This window comes from Zalophus californianus, chromosome 14 (assembly GCF_009762305.2).
Source record: "Zalophus californianus isolate mZalCal1 chromosome 14, mZalCal1.pri.v2, whole genome shotgun sequence".
In the NCBI taxonomy this organism is placed as follows: domain Eukaryota; kingdom Metazoa; phylum Chordata; class Mammalia; order Carnivora; family Otariidae; genus Zalophus; species Zalophus californianus.
Genome location: NC_045608.1, coordinates 41384334 through 41408930, shown reverse-complemented (window position 1 = coordinate 41408930; position 24597 = coordinate 41384334). Strand labels below are relative to the sequence as shown.

The window sequence follows — 24597 nt, the reverse complement described above, 5'->3', positions numbered from 1 at the left end:
CTAGGAGGCAACTGTTTCAGTAGGTATGAAGGAAATGAAATGTTTATTTTGAGACATAAACTGTAGACCATTTTGTGGACCAGATAACTGATCCTTGTTGGAAGGGAGATTGAAGTAAAAGGGGCACTAATTTAATATAAATGGGAAACTGGGTTAAGGACAGAGCAAGAGGGATGGATGTTAGGAAAAGAAAACAGAATAGCTGTATTCTCTTAAGACCAAAGTAAAGGAAACATCTTGAGGTAGTTCTTGTCAGATAACCTCTGACTTTCCCAATGAAAAGGTGCAGCCAACAGCAGTAAGGTGATCAGGGTTAGGTTTCAGGGCTTTAACTACTGTAGATATGTGAAGGCAGAAATTATACCTTATTTATCATTGTGTCATTTCAATTTCCTTGCACACTCAGGTGTACATGGTAGGCAGTTAGTCAATATTCGTGTGTGTTGAATATTTTTAAATGAAGTTAAGTACACATTCCCTGCAAATGAGAACTTCACCTTATATTAACAAAAGGGCCCAGGAAAAGATTATCTTGAAGAAACAGTGGAACTTGGCTGTTTTCTGTTTGAGGATGAAGATAACAGTTGGTGCTTAATGTAGCATCTATATCTGGAAAGATGTTTTAATACTGAATTCATGAATGCAGGTAGTAAGCATGAAGCGCAGTTCAGTTTCCACCGGTGGTGCTGGCCGCCTCTCCATGCAGGATTTAAGGTCTCAGGATTTCAATAAACAAGGCCTCCATACCCCTCAAACGTAAGTACCTCATGCGTTACCATTTTGGACGAAGAAATCTGTAAAGATGATTAACACAAAAATATACTATGAGTGATGTTCTTATGAATCTTGTTTGTTCACAGTGGTACCTAATTTGGGTTAATGAAGGCTAAAAATTGGCATGTTATTAGTTGTGTTTTATCTCATTTGTTCCTTAAATTTCCAAAGCTACATATTTTGCCCAACAACCCCTGAAAAGGATTGTTAATTCCCTTTCAGCACTCTTTCTTATTTTCCTCCTTTATTCTAGACCTGCTTATTTGAGCAGGCTTATTGCTAGAACTTTGAATTTACTGAAGTATATCCAGTTGGCAAAATTGTCGGTTATTATTTGCTCAATGATAAGCTGCAGTTTTGAAGAACCTACAGAACCACTTCTCCAAACTGTTTTCTCAGTATTCACTGGAAAAGGGTATATAATTATACTATCATAAACTAGTTTTTCTCCGTGAGTTTGTTCTAATTAAGAGAAGGCTGTTTGTAAGCCACTGAGGGCTATATCAATCCTCTGATACCAAGGTACGAGTTACTTGCTAATTGTACTTAAATTACTTAGGTTTACATTGTATAAGCCTCAGCTACTTTTAGAAATTTGAATTATTTGTGTCTTTAACTTCTGAAATCAGAAATTTCTTGTATTGTTACACATTACATGCACTAAAAGATTTATGTCTTGAATTATATTGAAAACTAAAAGGCTGACATTGGCAATGTTTTAGGTTTGTTATTTACATAATGTATGTTCTTAGGTGTAGCTGCATTCTAATAGAGTAGGCCTTAAAAGAAAATTGTTAAATGTAGCTATCATCCTATGATTGAAGATACCTATTTTTAAATTTTTTCCTTTAAGGTTATCCATAAATGTACATACATTAAAATAATTGAAATGAGAATGTAGATACGGTTTTTTTCTGCTTTCTTAACATTTTAGCATTATTACTCGTGCATGGTGTTAGCCTATCCCATTGTAACAGCTGTGATTGCTACTAAAAATTTTCATGATTCTGAATTATTTTTATAGGTAATGGGAAAGAGGTGCTAGTTCCAACATATTTCCAAAAATTTCTTAAACTAATATTTTTTTATATTTATTTTTTAAAGTTTGTTCTTTTCATTTTGTTAAAGCAAAGAGAAACCAGCCTTTGGAAAGTTGAATATAAACAAACCCACATCTGAAAGAAAAGCCTCTGTGTTTGGTAAAAGGTAATGATATTTTTTATTAGTTTTAATGAAGGGATTCTTAAAAAAATAGGATGGCATGATCCCTTACAAAAGAAAGTTAAAAGCTAGCTTTCTTCCGTTTTAAATGGTGAAATGGTTATATCTGTTTTAGATAGTGCTAAGAGATATATCAGCACATTCAGACCACTATTTCATGTTATAAGTGAATAGTTGATTGAAAATTTATACCTAGCTTTCAGATAGTATGGAATCATAGCATTTTAAAATTCAGAGGAACCATCATCTAGTTCAACAGTTTAGTCCCAGGCTTTTTTATACTCTTAAATATTAAGATTCCAAAGAGCTTTCATTTTGTGGGCTGTATTTATGGATATTAACCATATTAGAAATTAAAACTGGAAAGTTTTTAATTATGTGTTCATTGAATGTAAAATAATAATAACCCCTTACGTGTTAACAAAAATAACATAACCTTTAACTTAAAAGAATTTTTTTCCCAAAAACAAGTATTTCAGTAAAAAAAGTGATGTTTTACATTTTTGCAAATCTCTTTAACATCTGGCTAAATAGAAGATAGCTAGCTTCTCATATCAGCTTCCACATTCAATCTGTTAAAATATCATACATCATGTAGACAACCTCTGAAAAACTCCAATGTACACTCATGAGAAAATGAGAATGAAAGGGGCAAATAACATCTTAGTTTATCAGTATGAAAATAGCTTTGTCTTCTCAGATCCCCAAGATCACACTTTGAGAACCACTGTCTAACATAGATCAGTGGTTGCCTGTGCTGAAGGTGGGGCAAGGATTGACTGTTAAAGAGTAAAAAACTTTTGCGATGATGAAAATGTTCAGTATCTTTATGTCTTCATTGTGGCAGAGATTGCACAGGTATATACGTTGTCAAACCTCATCATACTGTACATTTTAAACAGGTACATTTTACTCTAAGCAAATTACACCTCAATAAAATTTATTTTTTAAGGAATGATCAACCCCAAAATTGAAAAAATAATTTGTTCTTTTATCTCACCAAAACAAAATATAACTGTTTTAAGGCAAACCTGTTCAATTGTTTTGAAAATATTTAGAGATGAAATGTTTGTAACCTTATGAAAAGTCTTTGCCTTGAAACCAAATTAAGCTCTTTCTGGTATTCATTCCAGTTGGTGAAAAATCTTAAGGCATTTTTGTAATGTAACTTTTCTCTCAGTGGTGAACTTCAGAGATAATGATGATAATTACTATAAAATCTAACATTTGCTGAGCATTTTTATAAGCCAGATGTTATAAGTGCTTTGTCTGTATTAACTCATTTAATTAATCCTCACAACTGCCCTATGAATAGATATTATTATTGTATCCATTTTATAGAAAAGGAATTGAAGCACAGAGAGGTTAAGTAATTTTAAGACAGAATTTGAAACCACAGACTCTGATTCTGGACCCTGTGCTCTTAAGCTATAAATTGAATGATGCAGTATTTTGATTGGTTAGGGAAATCTCTTATAATTTAAAAAGATATCTAACAGTGCAGTTCTGTGTAGAATAAGAGCTGAGTCTATACATGTATTCCTTTTGGGTAAAAAATAAATAAATAAAGATTAAGTAATAGCAGTATGTAGAAAAGTGTTTCTCAAATTAGCAAATTCTCAGGGGAGAAAACAGCCAATCTGGGCTGTGGAGTGAGAGGGCCCAAGCTAAAGAACTTTTAGAGCGTTTGGCAGGAGAGAAGTTGAAAGCAGTAAGCAAACTTGCAGGGACAAATAGAGCTCTGATGAACAGAGTTCAGATACTACAGCAGTGTTCATTGCAACTTAGTTTTGTGGCATCTGTTCAATAAGGAAAATTGTTATTCTAAGGATATTTAATAAACTGCAGTTGGTAGCTAAATCAGGCCACAAAGTTAGGCAAAAGAAACCATTATAAAAATACAAACAAATTAAGTTTTGTTTTGCAGAGGAAGGGCTTAGAATGGAGCACATATGTTATATCCATTAATGACTAAAAAGTTGCACCATGTAAATTTATGGTAAATAACAATTAAATACATAGGAGCACCTGGGTGGCTCAGTCGTTAAGCGTCTGCCTTCGGCTCAGGTCATGATCCCAGGGTCCTGGGATCAAGCCCCACATCGGGCTCCCTGCTCGGCGGGAAGCCTGCTTCTCCCTTTCCCACTCCCCCTGCTTGTGTTCCCTCTCTCGTTGTCTCTCTCTCTCTGTCAATAAATAAATCTTAAAAAATCAGATACATAATATTGCATGACACAAAAATGTTCAAGAGAAAAAGCATATACTACCCATTTTAACATCTCAAAAACAGTTTTCCCACAGGAAATGATGGTAAATGAAAGGGTTAGGAGTGGAGGAGCAATCGTGGAAGGCTAAAAAGGATGGCGAAAGGACTTGGGTTACTGAATAGACTTGGAGAATGGTTGTACAGAAGATCTAGTGGATTCAAAATACACATTCTTAGGTGATAGTGTATGTATTAGGAATGCAACGCACCACAGTGCATTTTTCTTCCTACCTCATTTTATAGTTATCATTATTTGCTCTTTTTCTCTGCTTTGAATAAGAGAAAAGAATTGAACTTTAATGTTTTTTGCTGCTAGTAAAATATAAAATCACCTTGAAATAATTTAGACCTGACCAGAGACTGAAATAGTTTTGACTGACTGTTTCTATTTTCAGAACTAGTGGACCTGGATCCCGGAATAGTCAATTTGGTATATTTTCCAGTTCTGAAAAAATCAAGGACCCACGACCACTTAATGACAAAGCATTCATTCAGCAGTGTATTCGACAACTCTGTGAGGTATTTTATATTCTCTTAAGTGTTTTCCAATAATTTTTCTATTATAAAATGTTTGATGTTCCATAAAAATTATTGTAGTTTCTTACAGAAAATGGTTATGCATATAGTGTATCCATGAAATCTCTACAAGCTCCTTCTGTTAAAGACTTCCTAAAGATCTTCACTTTTCTTTATGGCTTCCTGTGCCCTTCGTATGAACTTCCTGACACAAAGTTTGAAGAAGAGGTTCCAAGAATCTTTAAAGATCTTGGGTTTGTATGTTATATTTCTTATTAGCCTTAAGAGATTGTTGGAACACAGAAAAGAATCAGACTCAATTGATTTGTAAAGATTCTGAGTGAGAGAAATCATATATTTTAAGATGGTCACTGTGGGCAGTGTATCTTAGGATAAATTTAAAAGGCAAGAAAAAGCACTGTTTGGAGGTTATTACTGAACTATAGAAGATAGTTCATAAGGCTTTCCAAATACTGAAGTGATGAGGAATAGCTAGAATGGGCTGGATACCACAGATTTTATAGAAGCAAAAAAGGTAGGATTGGAGGCCTGGAGAAAATGGGGTGGGATGAAGTCAAGAATGGCTGTGTAGAGTAAATACGGGGAGGAATGGATTTGAGGATGAAGAGTATACATATGTGGCTTATTTGGAGTACATTGAATTTGAGGGAACAAACAATCTTTTAGGAGAGAAGTCCAACATACTGGTTGTAAATCAAGTTCTGCAGTGTTAGGGATATACGTACAAAGAGAAGAAACCAAAAAATACACAAAATCATTTCAGAGTCAGATGACCAAGGACAAAATCTTAATAAATATCTTACTTCTAAACAAGCCAAGACTGTTGGAGTATATGTGGAATTTTTCTAATGTAACTTCTTGCCTAATTTAGCCTTATTTTCAAAAAATTAACATTGTTGGCTTCTATTTTTTTTTTCTAACTTTTCATAGGTATCCTTTTGCATTATCCAAAAGCTCCATGTATACAGTGGGGGCCCCTCATACATGGCCACATATTGTGGCAGCCTTGGTTTGGCTAATAGACTGCGTCAAGGTATTTGATTTTTCATTTTAAAATGTGTATGTAGGAAAGATTTTTTTTTCCTTGAGATAGTGTTATTTCTCTCTCAGTCTGTCTTTTGCCATTTAAAGCCTACATCCGTTTTCATTTTTCAAAGCACATTTGATTTTAAATTCTTCAGACTATTAACAAATGCTTCTAAAGGTGAGAGGAATTACCACATTGGCAAGGAAATTATTTGTTTTTGTGCAGTTTTAAAGCTTAAAAAAAAAAAAACAGGAAATTATTTCCCCCATTATATACATAACATTACTTTGGCTTTTTTTCCCTTTTTTAATTAAAATCCATATGCATTGCAAAAAATTTTGGAAAATACAGAAATACACAGAAAATGATATACCCATAATCCCACAACTCAGAGACAACAATTTAAAACATTTCCTTGGGCTATAGTTTTAAAGGTGCCATTTTTGCTGCACAAATTGTGTGGGTTTTTCTTTTAACTTTTGATATATATATTGACAAATTTTCCTTCAGAAAACTTGCATCAGTTAAAAGCTCCTCAGCAATGTATGAACATATGCATTTTCCCAAAACATCATTGTTTTAAAATCTTTACCATTTGAAAGATGAAAAAATAGCTTGTTTAATATATATATTATTAAAGCAATTGTCTTTTTGTATGGTTTGTCACTGATATTTCTCGTGGGTTTTTTTGTCCTATTTTATGTATATATTATTTTAACCTTTATAAATTAAACTGCTTATGTATTAAGTTTATCAATATTTTAAATGAACAAGTGAAAACTTTCTTTCCTATTTGCAATCTTTTTCTCAACTTGAACATATTTCACACTTATTACAATTGCCTATTTGTGTCTTTTGCCATTTTTCTATTTTCTTATTGATTTGTAGGAGCACCAAAACAGTCAAACTGGGGTAATTAGCTCGTATGGATATGATACAAATATTTTTTTCCTTTTGATTTATGTGCTGTATTTTGACTGTTGAGAAATACAGATCTTTAGTCTAATTCAGTCTCTTCTTCTATAGTTTCTGAGTTCCTGTCCTTAGTGCTGGAATCCTTAAAACTAATACTGTCCTCCTGATATTCTCTTGTCCATCGACAGTCCCTTAACAAAATATAGGCAGGCACTAGGTGGATGGATTTTTGACCCAGAATACATTTCAGTACTTTCAGCGCCACCATTGTCAAGATAAGAGTAGAAATCCAATACCATTTTACTGAACTTAATATATAACATCTGTGCATTCAATTTGTCTCTCCTCAGCGATATCCATCGACATTGGGTAACTACTTCTCTTTTCCCACCAGCAAATACTCCTATTGTCAATAGAACACTTTACCCTTGTTTCACTAAACAACTTATGTCATTCTTTTGTGGTTAGGAGACAGCATTTCCACAGTGATGCAGGAGCTCATGGAGTACCTGCTTTGGCTTCTATTGGGGAGGGACCTCTTGAGATGCCTCCAAGTCTATTATATAGGTTGAAATTTCCTCTTTGCTATCTTGGTTTGCTTGAGGTGGTAGAACTGAACACTGTAAAATCAATGAGAGATTGTAGGAATCAGTGAGACATCATAGGTTTCTTGTTCTAATTATCTTTCCCACTTAACAGAATCCTAAAAATTTAGCCAGACTTCGGATGGCCTCCTTTAGTCTCTGATGTTAAAAAAAAAAAATTTCTTCTTTGGGCGCCTGGGTGGCTCAGATGGTTAAGCGTCTGCCTTCGGCTCAGGTCATGATCCCAGGGTCCTGGGATCGAGTCCCGCATCGGGCTCCCTGCTCCTTGGGAGCCTGCTTCTCCCTCTGCCTCTCTCTCTCTCTCTCTCTGTCTCTCATGAATAAATAAATAAAAATCTTAAAAAAAAAAAAAATTTCTTCCACTTTTTTCCCTACTATTTTTATTACTTCTTTGTATTTAAATAATCTTTATTGTTTCCTTCCTTCTGCTAACTTTGGACTTTGGTCTTCTTTTTCTAGTTCCGTGAGGTGTAAATTTAGGTTCTTATTTAGGATCTTTCTGTTTCCTTGATGTATGCATTTATAGCTATAAACTTCCCTCTTTAAACTGCTTTTGCTACATCCTGTAAGTTCGATATGTTGTGTTTCCATTTTCATTTGTCTCAAGATACTTTTTCATTTCCCCTTCAATTTCTGATTTGTTACATTGGTTGTTCATGAGAGTGATGTTTAACTTCCATGTTCCCATGACTTTTCCACTTTTCCTCCTATTGTTGATTTCTACTTTCATACCATTTTGGTTAGAGAAGATACTGAGTATGATTTCTTCTTGAATCATACTAAGACTTGTTTTATGACTTAACATATGATCTCTCCTAGAAAATTTTCCTTGTACTCATGAGAAGAATGTATATTTTGCTTTTGTTGGATATATTCTGTATATGTCTGTTGAGTCCATTTGGTCTGTAGTGTTGTTCAAATTGCTATTTATTTATTCTCTGAATGATCTCCCCATTGTTAAGACTGTGATATTAAAGTCTTCCAACTATTATTGTATTGCTGTTATTTCTTTTAGTTCTATTAGTATTTGCTTTATATATTTAGGTGCTCCCATGTTGGTTGCATAAATATTTACAAATGTTTTATCTTCTTGATGGATTGACCCTTTTATCATTATATAATGACCTTTGTCATCTCTTTCTACCACTTTTTGTTTTTTGGGTTTTTTTTTTTAAGATTTTATTTATTTATTTATTTGACAGAGAGAGCACAGGCAGGTGAGAGGCAGAGGGAGAGGGAGGAGCAGGCTCCCCGCTGAGCAGGGAGCCCAATGCAGGACTCAATCCGAGGACCCTGGGATCATGACCTGAGCCGAAGGCAGAGGCTTAATGACTGAGCCACCCAGGTGTCCCTCTACCACTTTTCGTTCAAAGTCTGGTATATCTTTTTCATCCCTTCACTCTCAGTCTGTATCTCTAAAACTAATGTGAATCTCTTGTAGGCAGCCGATTTTTAGATCTTGTTTTTGTCCATTCAGTCATTCTGTGTCTTTGGTTGGAAAGTTTAATCCATTTACACTTAATTATCCATGGATAAGGACTTACTGCCATTTGTTCATAGTTTTCAGACCATTTTGTAGATCTGTTGTTCTGCTTGGTCCTTATTCTTCTATCTTCTTTTAAAATTTGATGATATTTGGTATCAGCATACTTTGAGTATCATTTTTATGTATCTACTTCATGTTTTTCCCTTGTAGTTATCATAAGGCTTACATAAAATATCTTTAAAACTATAACATTCAGGGTGCCTGGATAGTTCAATCGGTTAAGCATCCAACTCTTGATCTCCACTCAAGTCTTGATCTCAGGGTCATGAGTTCAAACCCCACATTGGGCTCCATGATGGGTGTAGAGCCTAATTTAAAAAACAGAAACAAAAATAATAGCTATAACATTCTATTTTAAACTGATAGCTTCAATAACATTCATAAATTTTACACTTTCACTTCTCCCTTTTACATTTTAGGTTATTGATGTTACAGTCTACATACTTTTTTATATTGTGTTTCCAATAACAGGTTATTGCAGTTTTGGTTCTTTTTAATACATTTATTTTTTAACTACTAAAGTCATAAGTGAATTACACAGCACCATATTAGAAAAGCAGACTTTGTATGTTTATTGTTACCAGTGAGTTTTACATTACCTTCATATGTTTTTACAATGTTAATTAGCACCTTTTGCTTCTACTCAGATAACTCCCTGTAACTTTCCTTGTAAGGCAGGTCTTATGGTGGTGAACTCCCTCAGCGTTTATTTTGGAAAGTCTATATCTCTCCTTCATTTCTGAAGGGCAGTTTTGACAGATATAGTATTTTGGGTTGACGGTTTTTTCCTTTCAGTATTTTAAATATGCCATCCCTTTCTCTCCTGGCCTAAAAAGTTTCTATTGAGAATTCCACAGATAGTCTTATGGGGATTTTCTTGTATGTAACTTCTCCCTTCTCTCTTGCTGCTTTCAAAATTCTTTGTCTTGATTTTTGACAATTTAATATGTCTCAACATAGCCCTGTTTGGGGTCCTGTGGGCTTCGTGGATCTGGATGTCCATTTTTCTTCCTACATTTGGGACTTACTGCTTTAAGTCTCTTATTGCTTTATACTTTCTTTTTATACTTTATACTTTCATCTCATTGCTTTAAGTCTCTTATTGCTTTATACTTTCTGTGCCTTTCTCTTTCTCTTCTCCTTTTGAGATTCCCATAATGCAGATACTGTATCATTTGATGATGATCCGTAAGTCCCATAGGCTTTCTTCACTCTTTTTCATTCTTTTTTTCTGTTTCTGTGACTGGATAATTTCAAATGTCCTGTCCTCTAGCCCACGACTGCTTTTTCTGCATGGTTGACTTTGCTTTGGAAGCTCTCTGTTTAATTCTTTAGATCAGTAATTTTTTCTCAGCTCTCATTTGTTTGATTTTTTTTTCTTTTAATTTCTCTTTATTAAATTTCTTGTTTTGTTCATACATTGTTTTTCTGATTTTGTTTAGTTGGCTCTGTGTTCTTATAGTTTACTAAACACCTTTGAGAGGATTATTCTGAATTAGTTCATAGATCTCCATTTCTGTAGGGTTAGTTATTGGAGCTTTATTGTGTTTCCTTTAGTAGAGTCATGTTTACCTTATTTTTCATGATCCTGATTCCTTATGATGGTACCTGCACGTTTGAGTAAGTGGTCTCTTCCACATTTGACAGGTTCTCTTTGGTAGAGACATTTCTTTACCAGTCAGCTCAGATTGGGTTTTTAGAGGTATCAGCTGGTAACGTACTTGGGCAGGTGGGGCTTATATCAGGGTTTATTTTTGGGAAAGGTCACTGCCCAAGCTGTGAGGTTAGGGGAGAGGGGGAAGTGCTACTGTCTGAGAACGGTTAGAGAAGACTGCTGGCTTGGTTCCCTGCCCAAGTGAGACTATAGGGTAGGTGCCACGATTTCCTGGATAGTTGGGACTGAGTACCATACTCAGCAATAGGCAGTGCTGTAAATTAGCTTCCCTGCCCTCGTGGTGCAACAGAACAGCCCCATACCCATGGTATGAGTATGTGCTGAATTCCCTGAACAGAAGGAGCCACCACTGGTTTTGCTCTACATACAAGGAAGGCCATGAGCTGTGCTCTCCAAGTGTCACTGTAAGTAGGGCTGTAGGATGGGCTACACAGCATCGCATATGCTCGGGTTAGGTTTCCTGGTCAGGCAGGCTGAAGGCTGTAAAAAGCAGAGGGCAAAACTGCAATTTAGTTTCCATACCTGGGAGGGGCCCTTGTATACGCTTCAAGATTAGAAAGGCTCTTGTTTGGGGTTCAAATTAAGCAGAACTATGCTCCAAATTCCCTGGCCTAACAGGCCACCATCCCAGCCCTGCAGATGATAGGGCCACCAGCCAGATTCTCCACTCCAGTGCCACTCTAATCAGAGTTGTCAGGTGGGTTACACATGTTCCCAGGTACTCTGGTTAGGTTTTCTGGTCAGGTGGGCCTGGAGACTGTATTCAGCTTTGGACAGCACCATAAATTATCTTCCCTGTCCCACTGGAGCTTCAGAACAAGCCTCATGACCAGCAGGGCTTTTTGGGAATCAAATCAGAGAGAATTGCATGCTTAACTCCCCAGATAACAGGGCTACTGTCTTGGGTCTGCAGAAGCAGAGCCACTGAGCAGGTTCTCCACTCAATTGCTGCTGTACCTGGAGCTAGAGGGTGGGCTATTGAGATTCCCATGAGCTCTGGTAAGGTTTCCTGATTAGCAGGGTTGGAGGCTATATTCAGCAATGGGCAGGGCTATGGATTCGATTCCCTACCAGAATGGAGGAAAGAGACAGAACAGACCCCAAAACTGGCAAGATTCTTTTCGGGAAGCTAATCAGGCAAACCTGTGCACCAGACTCCAGCCAGATGGGGTTGCTGACTTGGCTCTGCAGATGATCAAAGCCCCAGCGGAGCTCTTTTCACCTCTTATATGAGTCTTCTTTGAGTATCTTTGGAATAGGAAAGAAGTAGATATGGCAAGCAACTCTGGGCTAAGAACTTAGGAATCTGATATGTAAGTCCTAGGATAAGAAAAATTAATGAAATATTTCTAGCAGAAACTGCATTTTCCTTTTCATTCCTAATACATGGTGCTTTTCTTAGAAGCTTAGTGTGCATTATACTAGATAAACATTTACATCTTTACATTACATATCAGTTTCATTTACACTTTCTAGTTATTTTTTCATGTTTGGAAGGTTTTATTTTTAGAAAAATTTATAAAAACAGGTGTTCCAAAATGGAGTTTCTTTGCCTTAAAAACCTTTAGCAATGTTCCTTTATAAACATCTGACTGTTTTGCTGTAATGTATTATCTTAGCACTTTCAAGCTTAAACAATTCTGTTTCTGAATATTTCATATTGTAACCAATCTGAAGTTCATATTTATACATACTGAAGCAGTCTGTGGATAACATTTAAGCACCAAACTTGAGTTCATAGAAAAGAAATAATCCTTTTTGGTTCACCTTTTATGTGGCAATTTTTTTTTTATTTTAGATTCTCAGAGTTGCATTAAAATGTGTGTATATGCTCTCAATGAATTAATAGTAGCATAAAGATCAGCATATTTAATAGAACTAAATATGGAATCCATCCTTTTTTAATTCTAATGGATTTAGTTACTAAAATATTAAAAGGATTACATTTTAATGCTCAATAAAATGACCTTTCTAGAGACTTTGTCATGCAGTAATGTAAATGCTTCTAAAAATGACACTAAAATGATTCAGAACATGAAAGCTATGTGTTTTTCTCACATTTCATCAACTTAAATACGTTGCTTGTTTACTTATTAGTTACATAATGCCATGAAAGAAAGCTCACCTTTATTTGATGATGGACAGCCTTGGGGAGAAGAAACTGAAGATGGAATTATGCATAATAAGGTACCTTACATTACCACAAACATTATAGTTATCTTGGTATTATTAACTGTGTCACTACTGAAATTAATATAGTCGGGGGCCTGGGTGGCTTAGTCAGTTTCTGCCTTTGTCTCAGGTCATGATCCCAGGGTCCTAGGGTCAAGCCCTGCCCCAGGCTCCCTGCTCAGCAGGGCCTTTGCTTCTCTCTCAGCCCCTGCCCCTGCTTGTGCTCGCTCACTCTCTCTCTCTCGCAAAAATAAATAAAAATATTTAAAAAAAAAAATTAATATACTCTTTAGTGGAGTCTTTTTGCTTCCCAAAAAACTTCTAAAATTGAATTTTTTTAACATTAATAGATTTATTCTTGGAATCACATTGTCATTTCTTAAAATTAAGTAGGCATAGAAATTTAAAATGGTAAGGTTAAGCGTCCAACTCAGGTCATGATCTCAGGGTCATGGGATCGGGTCCCTCATCTGGCTCCACACTCAGCTTGGGTTCTGCTTGAGACTTTCTCCCTCACCCCTGCCCCTCCTCCCACATGTGCAGCCACATGCTTGCGTGGTCACTCGCTCTCTCTCTCTCTAAAATAAATAGATCTTTTTTAATAAATAAAATGTTAGTAAGTAAAAAATGCACGGAAATTGGAATTAAATCATAACATGTAATTGTTTTGTATATAAATGTAACACTTCTTTTCTCCTGTACCTTTTAGAATGAAGATACCAATACTGGCAACATAAGTCTTTGAGTCTTAAATATTACATATTTAATACATGTTTTGTTTGGCCTTTTATTTAGGCATATTAGGCATATTACCACTTAGATCCGAGTTACCACTTCCAAAAGGGATTGAGATAAAAGTAAACATGGTCTAAGTTCGTTCCCAAGCCATACTTTATTGGAGCCTAAACTATGTAACTGACCCCACCCTGTTTCCTAAAATAAGCAAATTTATGTGTCTAAATAGAGCAAACACCAACTCCAAGGAATAGATTTATAATATTGAGATTAAACATTAATGTGCCCTAGCACATGTAAAAGATCAATCACCATGCAGGTCCCTAAAAAGAAAAACTATTTTCTCTGCTAATTCTAATCTACTCTTTGGAGCATTTGACATTAAAAAAAAAAGTGGCAAGGAACCTTAGTCTCATTTTTTATTACTACTTTTCATTACTTTTTTTTTTTTTTTTTTAAAGAGAGTAACCATACCTTTTACTATTTCAGCAATGTCCCCTGCTGGAGAAGCAGTTAGCCTTTGATCCTACTCTTGAGAGAATTCTCCTCCCGTGTTGCAATATGTGCACTGGACTAAATTTATCTGTACCTCATTTTGCAGCCAAATACAACACTTGTTAAATATTAAATTTTTTGACGTTTATCCTAAAGGTTAAACCAGTAAAAGTTATTCTTGCTATTTTAGCTATTATTTCAAATGATAATACACAGAGCAGCACTTTGGAAATTATAAAGTGCTGCTCTGTATAAAATATTGTAAAAAAATATTTTAAATTAAAGAAGGTTATCAAAGTACCCAAATTCACCAAATTCTGAGCCTCACCTTTGTGGATCCAGAAACTCAGTTTGTTAGTAGCAGAGCATTTGACTGCAGAAATTTAATTTGTTTTTTAATCTGGAAAATCAAAATTGACGAAGCTTAAACTGATTCACTGTCACCAAATTCACAAGAGATTGATCTGAAATAGAATGAAAATGTATTATTTTATCATCAGTGGTATACCTTTTCAGTTACAGGAATACTCATACTGACCATTCAGGGTAACCTTTCCATATCAACCAAGTAATACAAAGGTTGGTTAGTTGGCGGAGAATCAGCACAAAGGGAATTGGTTTGTCTTGAGGGATATTTATTTATCAGCTATCCTCATCTCCTGACAAAGCATGCTTCTTCAGTGACCGAAACACCTCATAACTGCAGAATATAGTGTTACTTTCTCTTGGATAAATATTAACAATGCTAATATTCTGCTATTTAGATCTCTACTAACCATGCCATTTTTTTAGACTGAAGTCACAGTGTAACTATAGCCTTTATTCTGATTTTCACAGCGAGACTTAGTTTAATTGGACTTAGGTCATCATCAGTTCATTTAAGTTTTTCATAAGGTTGATTGCATAAAGATGAATGTGCATTTTATGTTGAATTATATTTATTAATAAGCTTCCTTGTTTGACCTCAAAATTCTGAAGGTATGGTTTCCTTACTGTTTACTAATTATAACCTTTATCCAAATTTAAGTGTTCTTTATTATCCTCATTCACATTAGAAGTAGCAGACTAAGTCTGTGCAGCATAATTAATGATATATCCTAGGTTTGTGTCTCATTTATAGGAGTTCTTATAACTACTTAGTATTTCTGACTTTTCTTTTTTTAATTCAAATTTAAATTTTTTTTTATAAAGATTTTTTTTTATTTATTTATTTGAGAGAGAGAATGAGATAGAGAGCATGAGAGGGGAGAGGGTCAGGGGGAGAAGCAGACTCCCTACTGAGCAGGGAGCCTGATGTGGGACTCGATTCCGGGACTCCAGGATCATGACCTGAGCCGAAGGCAGTTGCTTAACCAACTGAGCCACCAGGCGCCCTCAAATTTAAATTTTCACTTAGAAAAATGAAACAAACTAAATAGAGAATAATAGCTTTTTTTTTTTTTAAATGTGCTTAACCCAATCAGTTGTTTTTGGACTACACCATAAAATGCTATGAAAGTTTCATGACTGGTGCTGACAGTTTTGAAGAGATGAATGCAGAGTTGCAGTCAAAGCTGAGTAAGTGTTCTCATTCCTAGTGTGCTTGCTTAGTCATGTATCAAACTCTGTTCATGGAGTTGTAGCTCATTTTACCACACCCAGTGTTTATATGAGCTACTCTAAATGTGTTTGGATGCCTACTAATTTTTGTCTTCATTGTTTCTTTGGTGAAGAGAAGTGATAGTTAAGCAGAAAGAATACCAGTTTTGGAGTCAGACCTGAGGCAAAACCTCTTCCTGGCTACGTGACCTTAACAAATTACTTAACCTGTCTAACAAAGTTTTGCAAGATTAGGTGGCCATGTACATAAAGTATCAAACACACTACCAGGATCACAGAAGATAATCAGCAAATGTTATTCCTATGATATTCTTGTTTTACTGTTTGAGAAATTGAAGTACCAGTTAATCAAAACACTTAAGGTCCTTTCAAAATGTGTGGTAGGCATTTAGTTAATGGACCATTATATTTCCAAAGAAAGAAATTGTTTATGGTTCCACTCTATTATAACCTAGGGACATTCAGTATTTACTAGCTAACTCTAAAATGTTCCAGAGGAATTAATTTAATTGTTTTTTTCTTTTACTGAAATAGTCTTATATGTAAAATGGTAGAAGGGTGGGTAAAACAGATAAATTTAAGATGTGTAAAACTATTTCTCCAATGAAATCAATCAAAACAGGAGAATATCACCTTGCCAGTATTGCCACAAAAGGTAAAAACATTTCTCCTATGTTCCCATTGGACATATCTTCCTGAAATAATAGGACAATTTCAGCTTGTCGACATAAGAAAAGGAGCAAGGTAAATGATGTTTCATTTTGAAAGAGGAAAATTCATAGTGATCTAATATAAAAAGCATTTAGTGAATTCATTTACTCACACAATACTTATTGTATACCTACAGTGGGCAAGCCACTATTTAGGCACTGAGGATACAGTAATGAATAAGAAATAGAAAATCCCTGCCCTGTGAGGTTACCTCTACTACAAATAATAATCAAATAAACCACTATAAATCAAAGGTTGATAAGTGCTATGAAGAAAAATAAAGCAAGTAAGAGGGTAGAAAGTGTAGTGAAGGGAAAGGTTTGCTATTCTAGAGGGTAGGCTATCCTTAACTGGTAGCATTTTGAACAGAGACCAAGAAGGAAGTAAGGGAAAGAGCAATGGTGAAGAACTGGGGAAAAATGTTTCTAGGCAGAATTGAGATCTTACTAAGTTTTGGGGTTTTCTCTCCAGAGGATTTATTTAATGTTGATGCTTCCAAGCTGGAATCATTAGCAGCAAAAAACAAAGCATTGAATGAACAGATTGCAAGATTGGAACAAGAAAGAGAAAAAGAACCGGTTAGTAAACATGTTTATTTCATCAATAGGCTTATATACTTAGCTCTTTTGGACTCTTGGATCTCCTTAGAGAATACCAGCTGTTTCTTTATTAAAAAATAAATAAATAAATAAAATAACAAAATAAGCTTCTTAAAAATTAATTTTTTTACATAGGACAGAACTCCCCATGAAAACATGTTTGGTATCTCTAGAGCTTTGTTTTCCCTTGTGATCTATCAGTCTTGAACTAATGGTGTTCAGAATATGATGAAAGAGTCTTACCTATTTACATAAGACCAAAAAGATCTTTTGAACAGGATCCCTATGTTATATGCCTCTAGGGAGCACAATTTACAAGAAGCCCTGAGTTATGTAATTAGTGAAAAGGGAATGGTGATAAGTGGGTTTATGTAATATACTGTATTCTAAGGGCTTTCTAAAAGCTAAATGATAATATCCAGATACCTAATTTTATTTTGGGTATTATAATACTGAAGTGCCCAGACTGTTCTGTAAAATATCAGATTTTAAATGTTTGTGCTTTTTAATTCTGGCCCTTGACTTTTTGTATCCCAAACTGACTTCCTGAAAAGTACATCTTCTTAATTAGGTAATAACAGCAAAGTTCCCTTTTAGTTCTTTGGCTTCCTCTTAAAGGGATAGGAAACGCTAATACACCTTTTTCTAAGATGAATTTAAATAATATTTTGTTATTTTCAAGTAAAGGAATGGTTATCAATTAGAATAATATGGTTTCTTTTCTTTTAAAGAATCGTCTAGAGTCATTGAGAAAATTGAAAACTTCCTTACAAGCAGATGTTCAAAAATATCAGGCATACATGAGCAATTTGGAGTCTCATTCAGCCATTCTTGACCAGAAATTGAATGGACTTGATGAAGAAATTTCTAGAGTAGGTAAGCACAACCAATGCTAAAAGAGGACATTCATACTGGAATGGGGACCTGCCTGGGTTTTAATCACATACAGAGACAGCTTTGTCATCCATATTGTTTTTCCTTTAATGGTGAATGGCTATAGCAGGCCACCAAGTTTTCAATGCCTTCTACATGTATTAGTTTTCTGAGGCTGCTATAAAAAAAAAAATACCACAAATTTGGTAGGTTAGAACAAAAGAAATTTGTTCTAAAGGCCAGAAGTCCAAAATTTATTATGGCCAAGCTTCCTCCAAGGACTCTAGGGGAGAATTCATTCCTTGTCTCTTCCAGCTTCTCTTATCTGTTGGTATTCCTGAGCTTTTGGCCCTGTCACTCCAATTTCTACCTTCATCTTCACATTGCCTTGCCTCTGTATGTGTGTCTCCTCTTCTGTTTGTGTCCATTTCTCATAGCCTCTGTCTTTTAAGGACATTTATGATGGCATTTAGGACCCACTGGATAATCCAGGGCAATCTCATCTCAAAATATTTAATGTAATCATATCTGCAAAAACCCCTTTTCTAAATAAGGAAATGTTTACAAATTCCAGGGATTAGGATTTCATGTGTTTGGGTGACCATTATTCAACCTCTACTACACCTTCTAACATGTTTTCAGGTGTCTGATTTTTTAAAACTAAGAGGGACCTAACCTAAAAACATATGCTGCCTAATATAAATATATATTCTATTCCACCTTATAATTAATAAGCCAGATTCTTAAATCTCTGCTGGCTTCAGTCTGCTACAATTGTCTTATTCTCCCTCACTACCTTCTAAGCCACTTGGCAGCTTAAGCTGTTTGAAAAGTAAGATGGAGGGGCGCCTGGGTGGCTCAGTCATTAAGCGTCTGCCTTCAGCTCAGGTCATGGTCCCAGGGTCCTGGGATCAAGCCCCACATCGGGCTCCCTGCTCAGCGGGAAGCCTGCTTCTCCCTCTCCCTCTCCCCTTGCTGTGTTCCCTCTCTCGCTGTCTCTCTCTCTGTCAAATAAATAAATAAAATCTTTAAAAAAAAAAGTAAGATGGAAATACTACAATTCTTTGGAAGCAAAAGCCCAATTAAAGAAAACATTTATATCCTGTGTGTTCTAACTTTGTTTTTCATAAGCACATATCATAATCATAAAATTGAAAATACTGTAACACATGGATTGATGTTTCTGTACTGCCAGAAGGAAAGCAAAGTATTCATACATCACAGAGCCATTGGATGGCAAATTGAATAACTCTATGGACCTACTGTACTATTTTTCTAGGTGTTTGTCTGCTTCAGTTTTATTCTTGTAGGATTTTACAGGCTATGTCTGTCCCACATAGAATTTGTGTAGATAGTCCCTAGGATATTTGATTTAATGCTTAGTATTAGTAATATTAACCATCCGTCAAGTCAAAGATAATTACATGGAGTATTTGGTTAAATCAGGTTATTTTTTCCAAATAACTCTGATTACATATACTAGATTTTCTCTAAACCAAGCCTTTAAATAATTTACACTTGGCCCCTAATGTTTGTTCTCCATGATGACAAGAAACCATAGACTAATATTTTATTATGGCAATATTTGTAATGCAATTAATACTTTATAATATTCTGTCTTCCTCATTGGTATTTATCAAGAGAATTTTCGTACTTCCTACTTTTCTTGTGAGATTTTTTTTCCCAGTAATTGCAAGCTAAAGAGGTGAGAGATATATTTTAGCGATCATTTGCCATCCCAGATTGATTTAGTTTGTGATAATAATTTGATAACTTAGCCTAAGATGTTTCTGTTCTGAATATTTTAACTTTCATGATTATTTAAAGTCACTCATGGCCAAGAATCAAAGAGACCTATTTTTTTTTTTAAGATTTTATTTATTTATTCATGAGAGACAGAGAGAGAGAGAGAGGCAGAGGGAGAAGCAGGCTCCCAAGGAGCAGGGAGCCCAATGCGGGACCCGATCCCAAGACTCTAGAATCATGACCTGAGCTGAAGGCAGACGCTTAACCATCTGAGCCACCCAGGCGCCCCAAAGAGACCTATTAAAACTGTCTGGAGACAGACAGGAAAGGAAGGAAGGAAGAAAGAGAGAGAATAATGTACATTGTGGATTTTTTGTGCAGATTCCTGTGATAAATGTTTTACTTCAGCTGTTTTTATTTTGAGCTCAAGTGTGGAACTTTCCAAGTACAGTGCTACAAATGAGTTATAACAAAGCCAAGATCTTGATCCTGTCAGCCCATGGAATGATTGTCTTGGCCCCTTTGGTCATGCATATTCTCATCCATCTACCCCAGCCTGCTTAAAAGTACTATCCTATTCTTTATAAGCTACGAATAACAACAGGTTGGAAAATACCATCCTGTATAACCCCAAATATTTTAAGTTTGATAACTTTTCTTGCCCTTTGTATAATCATTTGCTGTTTGTAAGTACCATTTTGTCTTAGTAAAATAATATAGTCATTCTTGCTTACAAATTGTGGTAAATAGAGGGGTGCATGGGTGGTACAGCCAGTTAAGCGTATGACTCTTGGTTTCAGCTCAGGTCATAATTTTGGGGTCCTGGGATCAAGATCGAGCCCCACATCAGGCTCTGCACTCAGTATGGAATCTGCTTAAGATTCTCTCTCTTCCTCTGCCCCCCCACCTATACTCACATGTGCTCGCGCACTCTCTCTCTCTCAAATAAATAAATCTTTAAAAAAAAAAAAACAAATTTTGGTAAATAGAGCAAGAACTTAACGACTGTAGTGATTTAATATTTGATCAAACTACTGAAAATGTCAGTGAAATAATAAAGTGATGTATTTGAACATAAATATTTTTATATTTGTGAAAAACTTGTGGGTTTTCTGACTTATTGCAGAGAATCATGCTGGAGTATTAAAAGCATTTGAACTGATCATTGGCAGACTATCCCTCTTACATGTAATAATTCTTAATCCTAATCATTATATGTAAAGCCATATTTTTTTCATGTAGCACTTTCTGAAAATCATAAAAGCCAATAGGGAAGTAAGTTTCTAACATAAAACTTTAATTGTATCATCTTTCAGGAATGTTATTACCAAAGTGGGATCAAATAGAATCACCCCCAAAAAGTGAAGAGAAAAATATACATGTAAATAACTTGGAAATTTAGACCTATTAATCAAGTCTCTTAAATAATGGCATTGGAGCACCTGACTGGCTCAGTTGGTAGAGTGTACGACTCTTGAGCTTGGGACTGTGAGTTTGAGCTCTACACTGGGTGTAGAGACTGAGTTAAAAAAATTAAAATCTGGTTCAACCATGTTTTAAATAAATAATAGCCTCAATTTCTTTGTAGGAATTGAAAGAATTTAACAAATTTGTTTTCTTTAATGCAGAACTAGAATATGAAACAATGAAACAGGAGAATACTCGCCTACAGAATATTGTCGATAACCAGAAGTACTCAGTTGCAGACATCGAGAGAATAAATCATGAAAGAAATGAACTGCAGCAGACCATTAATAAACTAACCAAGGACCTGGAGGCTGAACAACAGCAGTTGTGGAATGAAGAGCTAAAATATGCCAGAGGCAAAGAGGCGGTATGTCATACCATTTCCAGAGTGGCAACTTAGAGCTGACATTTGTAAAGGTCTATCCCTGTTAAGAAAAACTGAATGGGTAGAATAAATTGGCTAAAGAGTTAAAACTTTTTAACATTGACATTTTACTAAACACACTCATCCCTTTTTGTCAATTCAGTAACACCCCAATTTCTCTCAGTCATATTTAAGGTAGCCTGTACTTTTTAGCAATGAACCAAGAAATAAGCAAAAATGTCTCTAAGTACGTGAAAATAATGTTCATAAATCACATGCCTTTTATTCTAGAAGAGGATATGAGTCAAGTCTTCATTTACCTAGTCACTATTCAAACATTTGTTTAAGATCCGCTGTGTGCCACTTCCCATACTGAGCTTAGAAGAATAAAGATAAAAAGATAGACTCTCCCCTCAAGAAACTTCCAATCTAGTTGATATGAGACCATGAGATCAGACCTCTAAGAGATGTTTGCACAGGGTATTTCGGAAGCACATAGTATTCCTAACCCATATGTAGTGTCTGTGGTGTGGGAAGATGTATGAGGTGATTTTTAGAAAGGTTTCCTTGAAGAGATAATACCTGAACTGAATTGGGAAGTGTAAGTAAGAGTTATCTTGGCAAGGGTAGGGGAGTCAGCAAACAAGTATATGGGAAAGCTCCAAGAGAAAATTGCGTGTTATACTCTGGCATCAGAATCTTTTCATATGGCTAGGAGCTTAATAGCAAAGGATAGGGGCACAGCAAAAGAGAAGACTCAAGAGAAAAAGCACAGACCAGACAATAAAGATTCTTTTCATATTTAAAAGTTTGGGCTTTATTCTGAAAGCTCCAAGAAACCCTTAAGATTTTTAAACAGATACTACATTTCAGAAAGATCACATTTTTGGACATGTGAAAAATGGATTGGAAGGGAGCAAAACAGATAAGGATCTGTGGCAGTAATGTGGTGAGAAGTTATGAGCTGAATTTAGATAATGCTAGTGGAGATTCAAAGTAGTGGGTGACCTCTGACTACTTAGGAAATAGAGGGAATAAGACTTGATGAAAGAAAAAGGGTGCATTCACAGTGTCTGGTTTGGGCAATGGGGCAAGCAATAGTACCGCTCACTCCAAAATAGAAGAGAAGTGGCCAGTCAGGAATAGAGATGGTATGCTGAACCTGTTATGTCCATGGGGCATTCTAATAGGCTATTGTTCTGTGAGTCTGAACCTCTGCATAAAATATGAGGGTTTGCATTGTAGACTAAGTAAAAATCAGAATGTACTGTGATTGAAACCACCAGAGTAGATGAATTCACCAAGGAAAAATGCATAAGAGGAAGGGAGCACCAGCATCTTAAAGTGGACAAAGGTCCCTTAAGAGAGGCCTAAAAGAAACTGAGGACTAGCCAGAGAGGTCAAGAGGACAGAAGCTGAAAAAGGAAGTCAGGAAGGGGTGAGCAGTATCAAATGCAGTGACGGGATTTAAAAGTTTCTGCCAGATTTGGTAACAGCAGTCACTAGTGACCTTCACCAGAATCGAAGTATTTGACTTCATTTCAGTTTTATAGGTAGCACATTATCCTCATAGATAAGACTGAGAAAGTGGGCATATTGGCCATATGAATTTCTAGATAAAGCTTATCCTTACTTTTGTTGGCAGTCCCTTACGAATGTTCTCTCCTTCTGCCTGGCTGGCTGTGCACTCTTTACTCTGACCTTTTAACGTAGCTCGCAGCAGACAAGAACTTTTTCTTAGTGATTTAGCATAATCATGAACGTGACACCAGTGTATTCTAAAACAACAAGAAGTTAACAGGTTGTCTAGGGACCAAATATTTTTCTATCAAATCGTTCCAAAGTGATTTTTTTCTGCTATATACACTATTGCATTCCTAAGAAAAGTTATGTGAGTTAAGACTCTTCTAAGAAAAGGTAATAAAACGTGTCTTTCAAAGGGCCCTCTCTCTCTCTCTCTTTTTTTAATGGAAAAAATGGAGTTTCAAAATTAAATTTTAAAGTTTTCTACCCTATTTTGAAAATACCCTAGTATTTTCAGTTACAATGTTTGTTTATTGGTAGGTATAGTACTAAAATTTGTACCTCACTGAGAAAAATTTAGACTCTCTTTTGCTCCAGAGATAATTGCGTTTTTTATCCTATTACTTTCAGCACTTTCCTTAATACATTATTTCTTATAAATAGTTATCACTATTGTTAAAATAAAAAAGTAGATCAAACAAAGCAGCTCTTTTTGCCCAAAGGGACAATATTGGTTTTTCATCCTGGTCACCTTATAAAGTGCATTATAGGCATGATACAAATGGTTTCTTAGTCAGGTTTTTACTATTTTGTATTTCTAAAAATCTGTATTTTGCACACCTACGTATATAATTTTTCATGTGGCAAGAACAATTCAGCATGAGCAGCAAACATTGGCTCCTTTTTTTAATCCCTGTCTCACCATACTTTTGCTTTGCCTTGACTATCTTTACTCCCTCATTCTAAGCTTCTAGGTAATCTCTGTCCCTGTGTATTAAGGAGAAAGATAGACATTTATAAGAAGTAGACTGTAGGGGCACCTGGGTGGCTTAGTCATTAAGCATCTGCCTTCGGCTCAGGTCATGATCCCAGGGTCCTGGGATTGAGCCCCACATTGGGCTCCCTGCTCAGCGGGAAGCCTGCTTCTCCCTCTCCCACTCCGCCTGCTTGTGTTCCCTCTCTCACTGTGTCTCTCTCTCTCTGTCAGATACATAAAACCTTTAAAAAAAAAGAAGAAGAAGAAGAGAAGTACACTGTAGTGGTGATCCCAAAAGTCTTTGAACTTAGAATTTGGTAAACCTGTATTTTATTTTTTTTAATTTTTTTATTGTTATGTTAATCACCATACATCATTAGTTTTTGATGTAGTGTTCCATGATTCATTGTTTGTGCATAACACCCAGTGCTCCATGCAGAACGTGCCCTCTTTAATACCCATCACCAGGCTAACCCATCCCCCCAACCCCCTCCCCTCTAGAAACCTGTTTTTCAGAGTCCATCGTCTCTCATGGTTCGTGTCCCCCTCCGACTTACTCCCCTTCATTCTTCCCCTCCTGCTATCTTCTTCTTTTTTTTTCTTAACATATATTGCATTATTTGTTTCAGAAGTAATGATCTGTGATTCAACAGTCTTGCACAATTCACAGCGCTCACCATAGCACATACCCTCCCCAATGTCTGTCACCCAACCACCCTGTCCCTCCCACCCCCCACCACTCCAGCAAACCTCAGTTTGTTTCCTGAGGT

At 35.7% G+C, this 24597-nt stretch overlaps 1 protein-coding gene across 3 annotated transcripts in view; it reads left to right on the top strand.

Annotated features, from left to right (window-relative positions):
- The window catches only part of NDC80 (NDC80 kinetochore complex component), a 54546-nt gene that overhangs the window by 771 nt on the left and 29178 nt on the right, over nt 1-24597 (top strand). Inside the window, exons 2-11 of one of the 3 annotated variants that reach the window (XM_027577308.2) lie at nt 647-756; nt 1903-1980; nt 4657-4780; nt 4859-5031; nt 5729-5831; nt 12664-12753; nt 15432-15525; nt 16750-16856; nt 17609-17753; nt 21125-21330. In XM_027577308.2, the coding sequence (XP_027433109.1) occupies nt 656-756; nt 1903-1980; nt 4657-4780; nt 4859-5031; nt 5729-5831; nt 12664-12753; nt 15432-15525; nt 16750-16856; nt 17609-17753; nt 21125-21330 (1221 nt within the window). In that variant the 5' untranslated portion in view covers nt 647-655. The remainder of the gene's footprint in view (nt 1-646; nt 757-1902; nt 1981-4656; nt 4781-4858; nt 5032-5728; nt 5832-12663; nt 12754-15431; nt 15526-16749; nt 16857-17608; nt 17754-21124; nt 21331-24597) is intronic. The other 2 variants (XM_027577310.2, XM_027577309.2) reach the window with 2 other exon arrangements.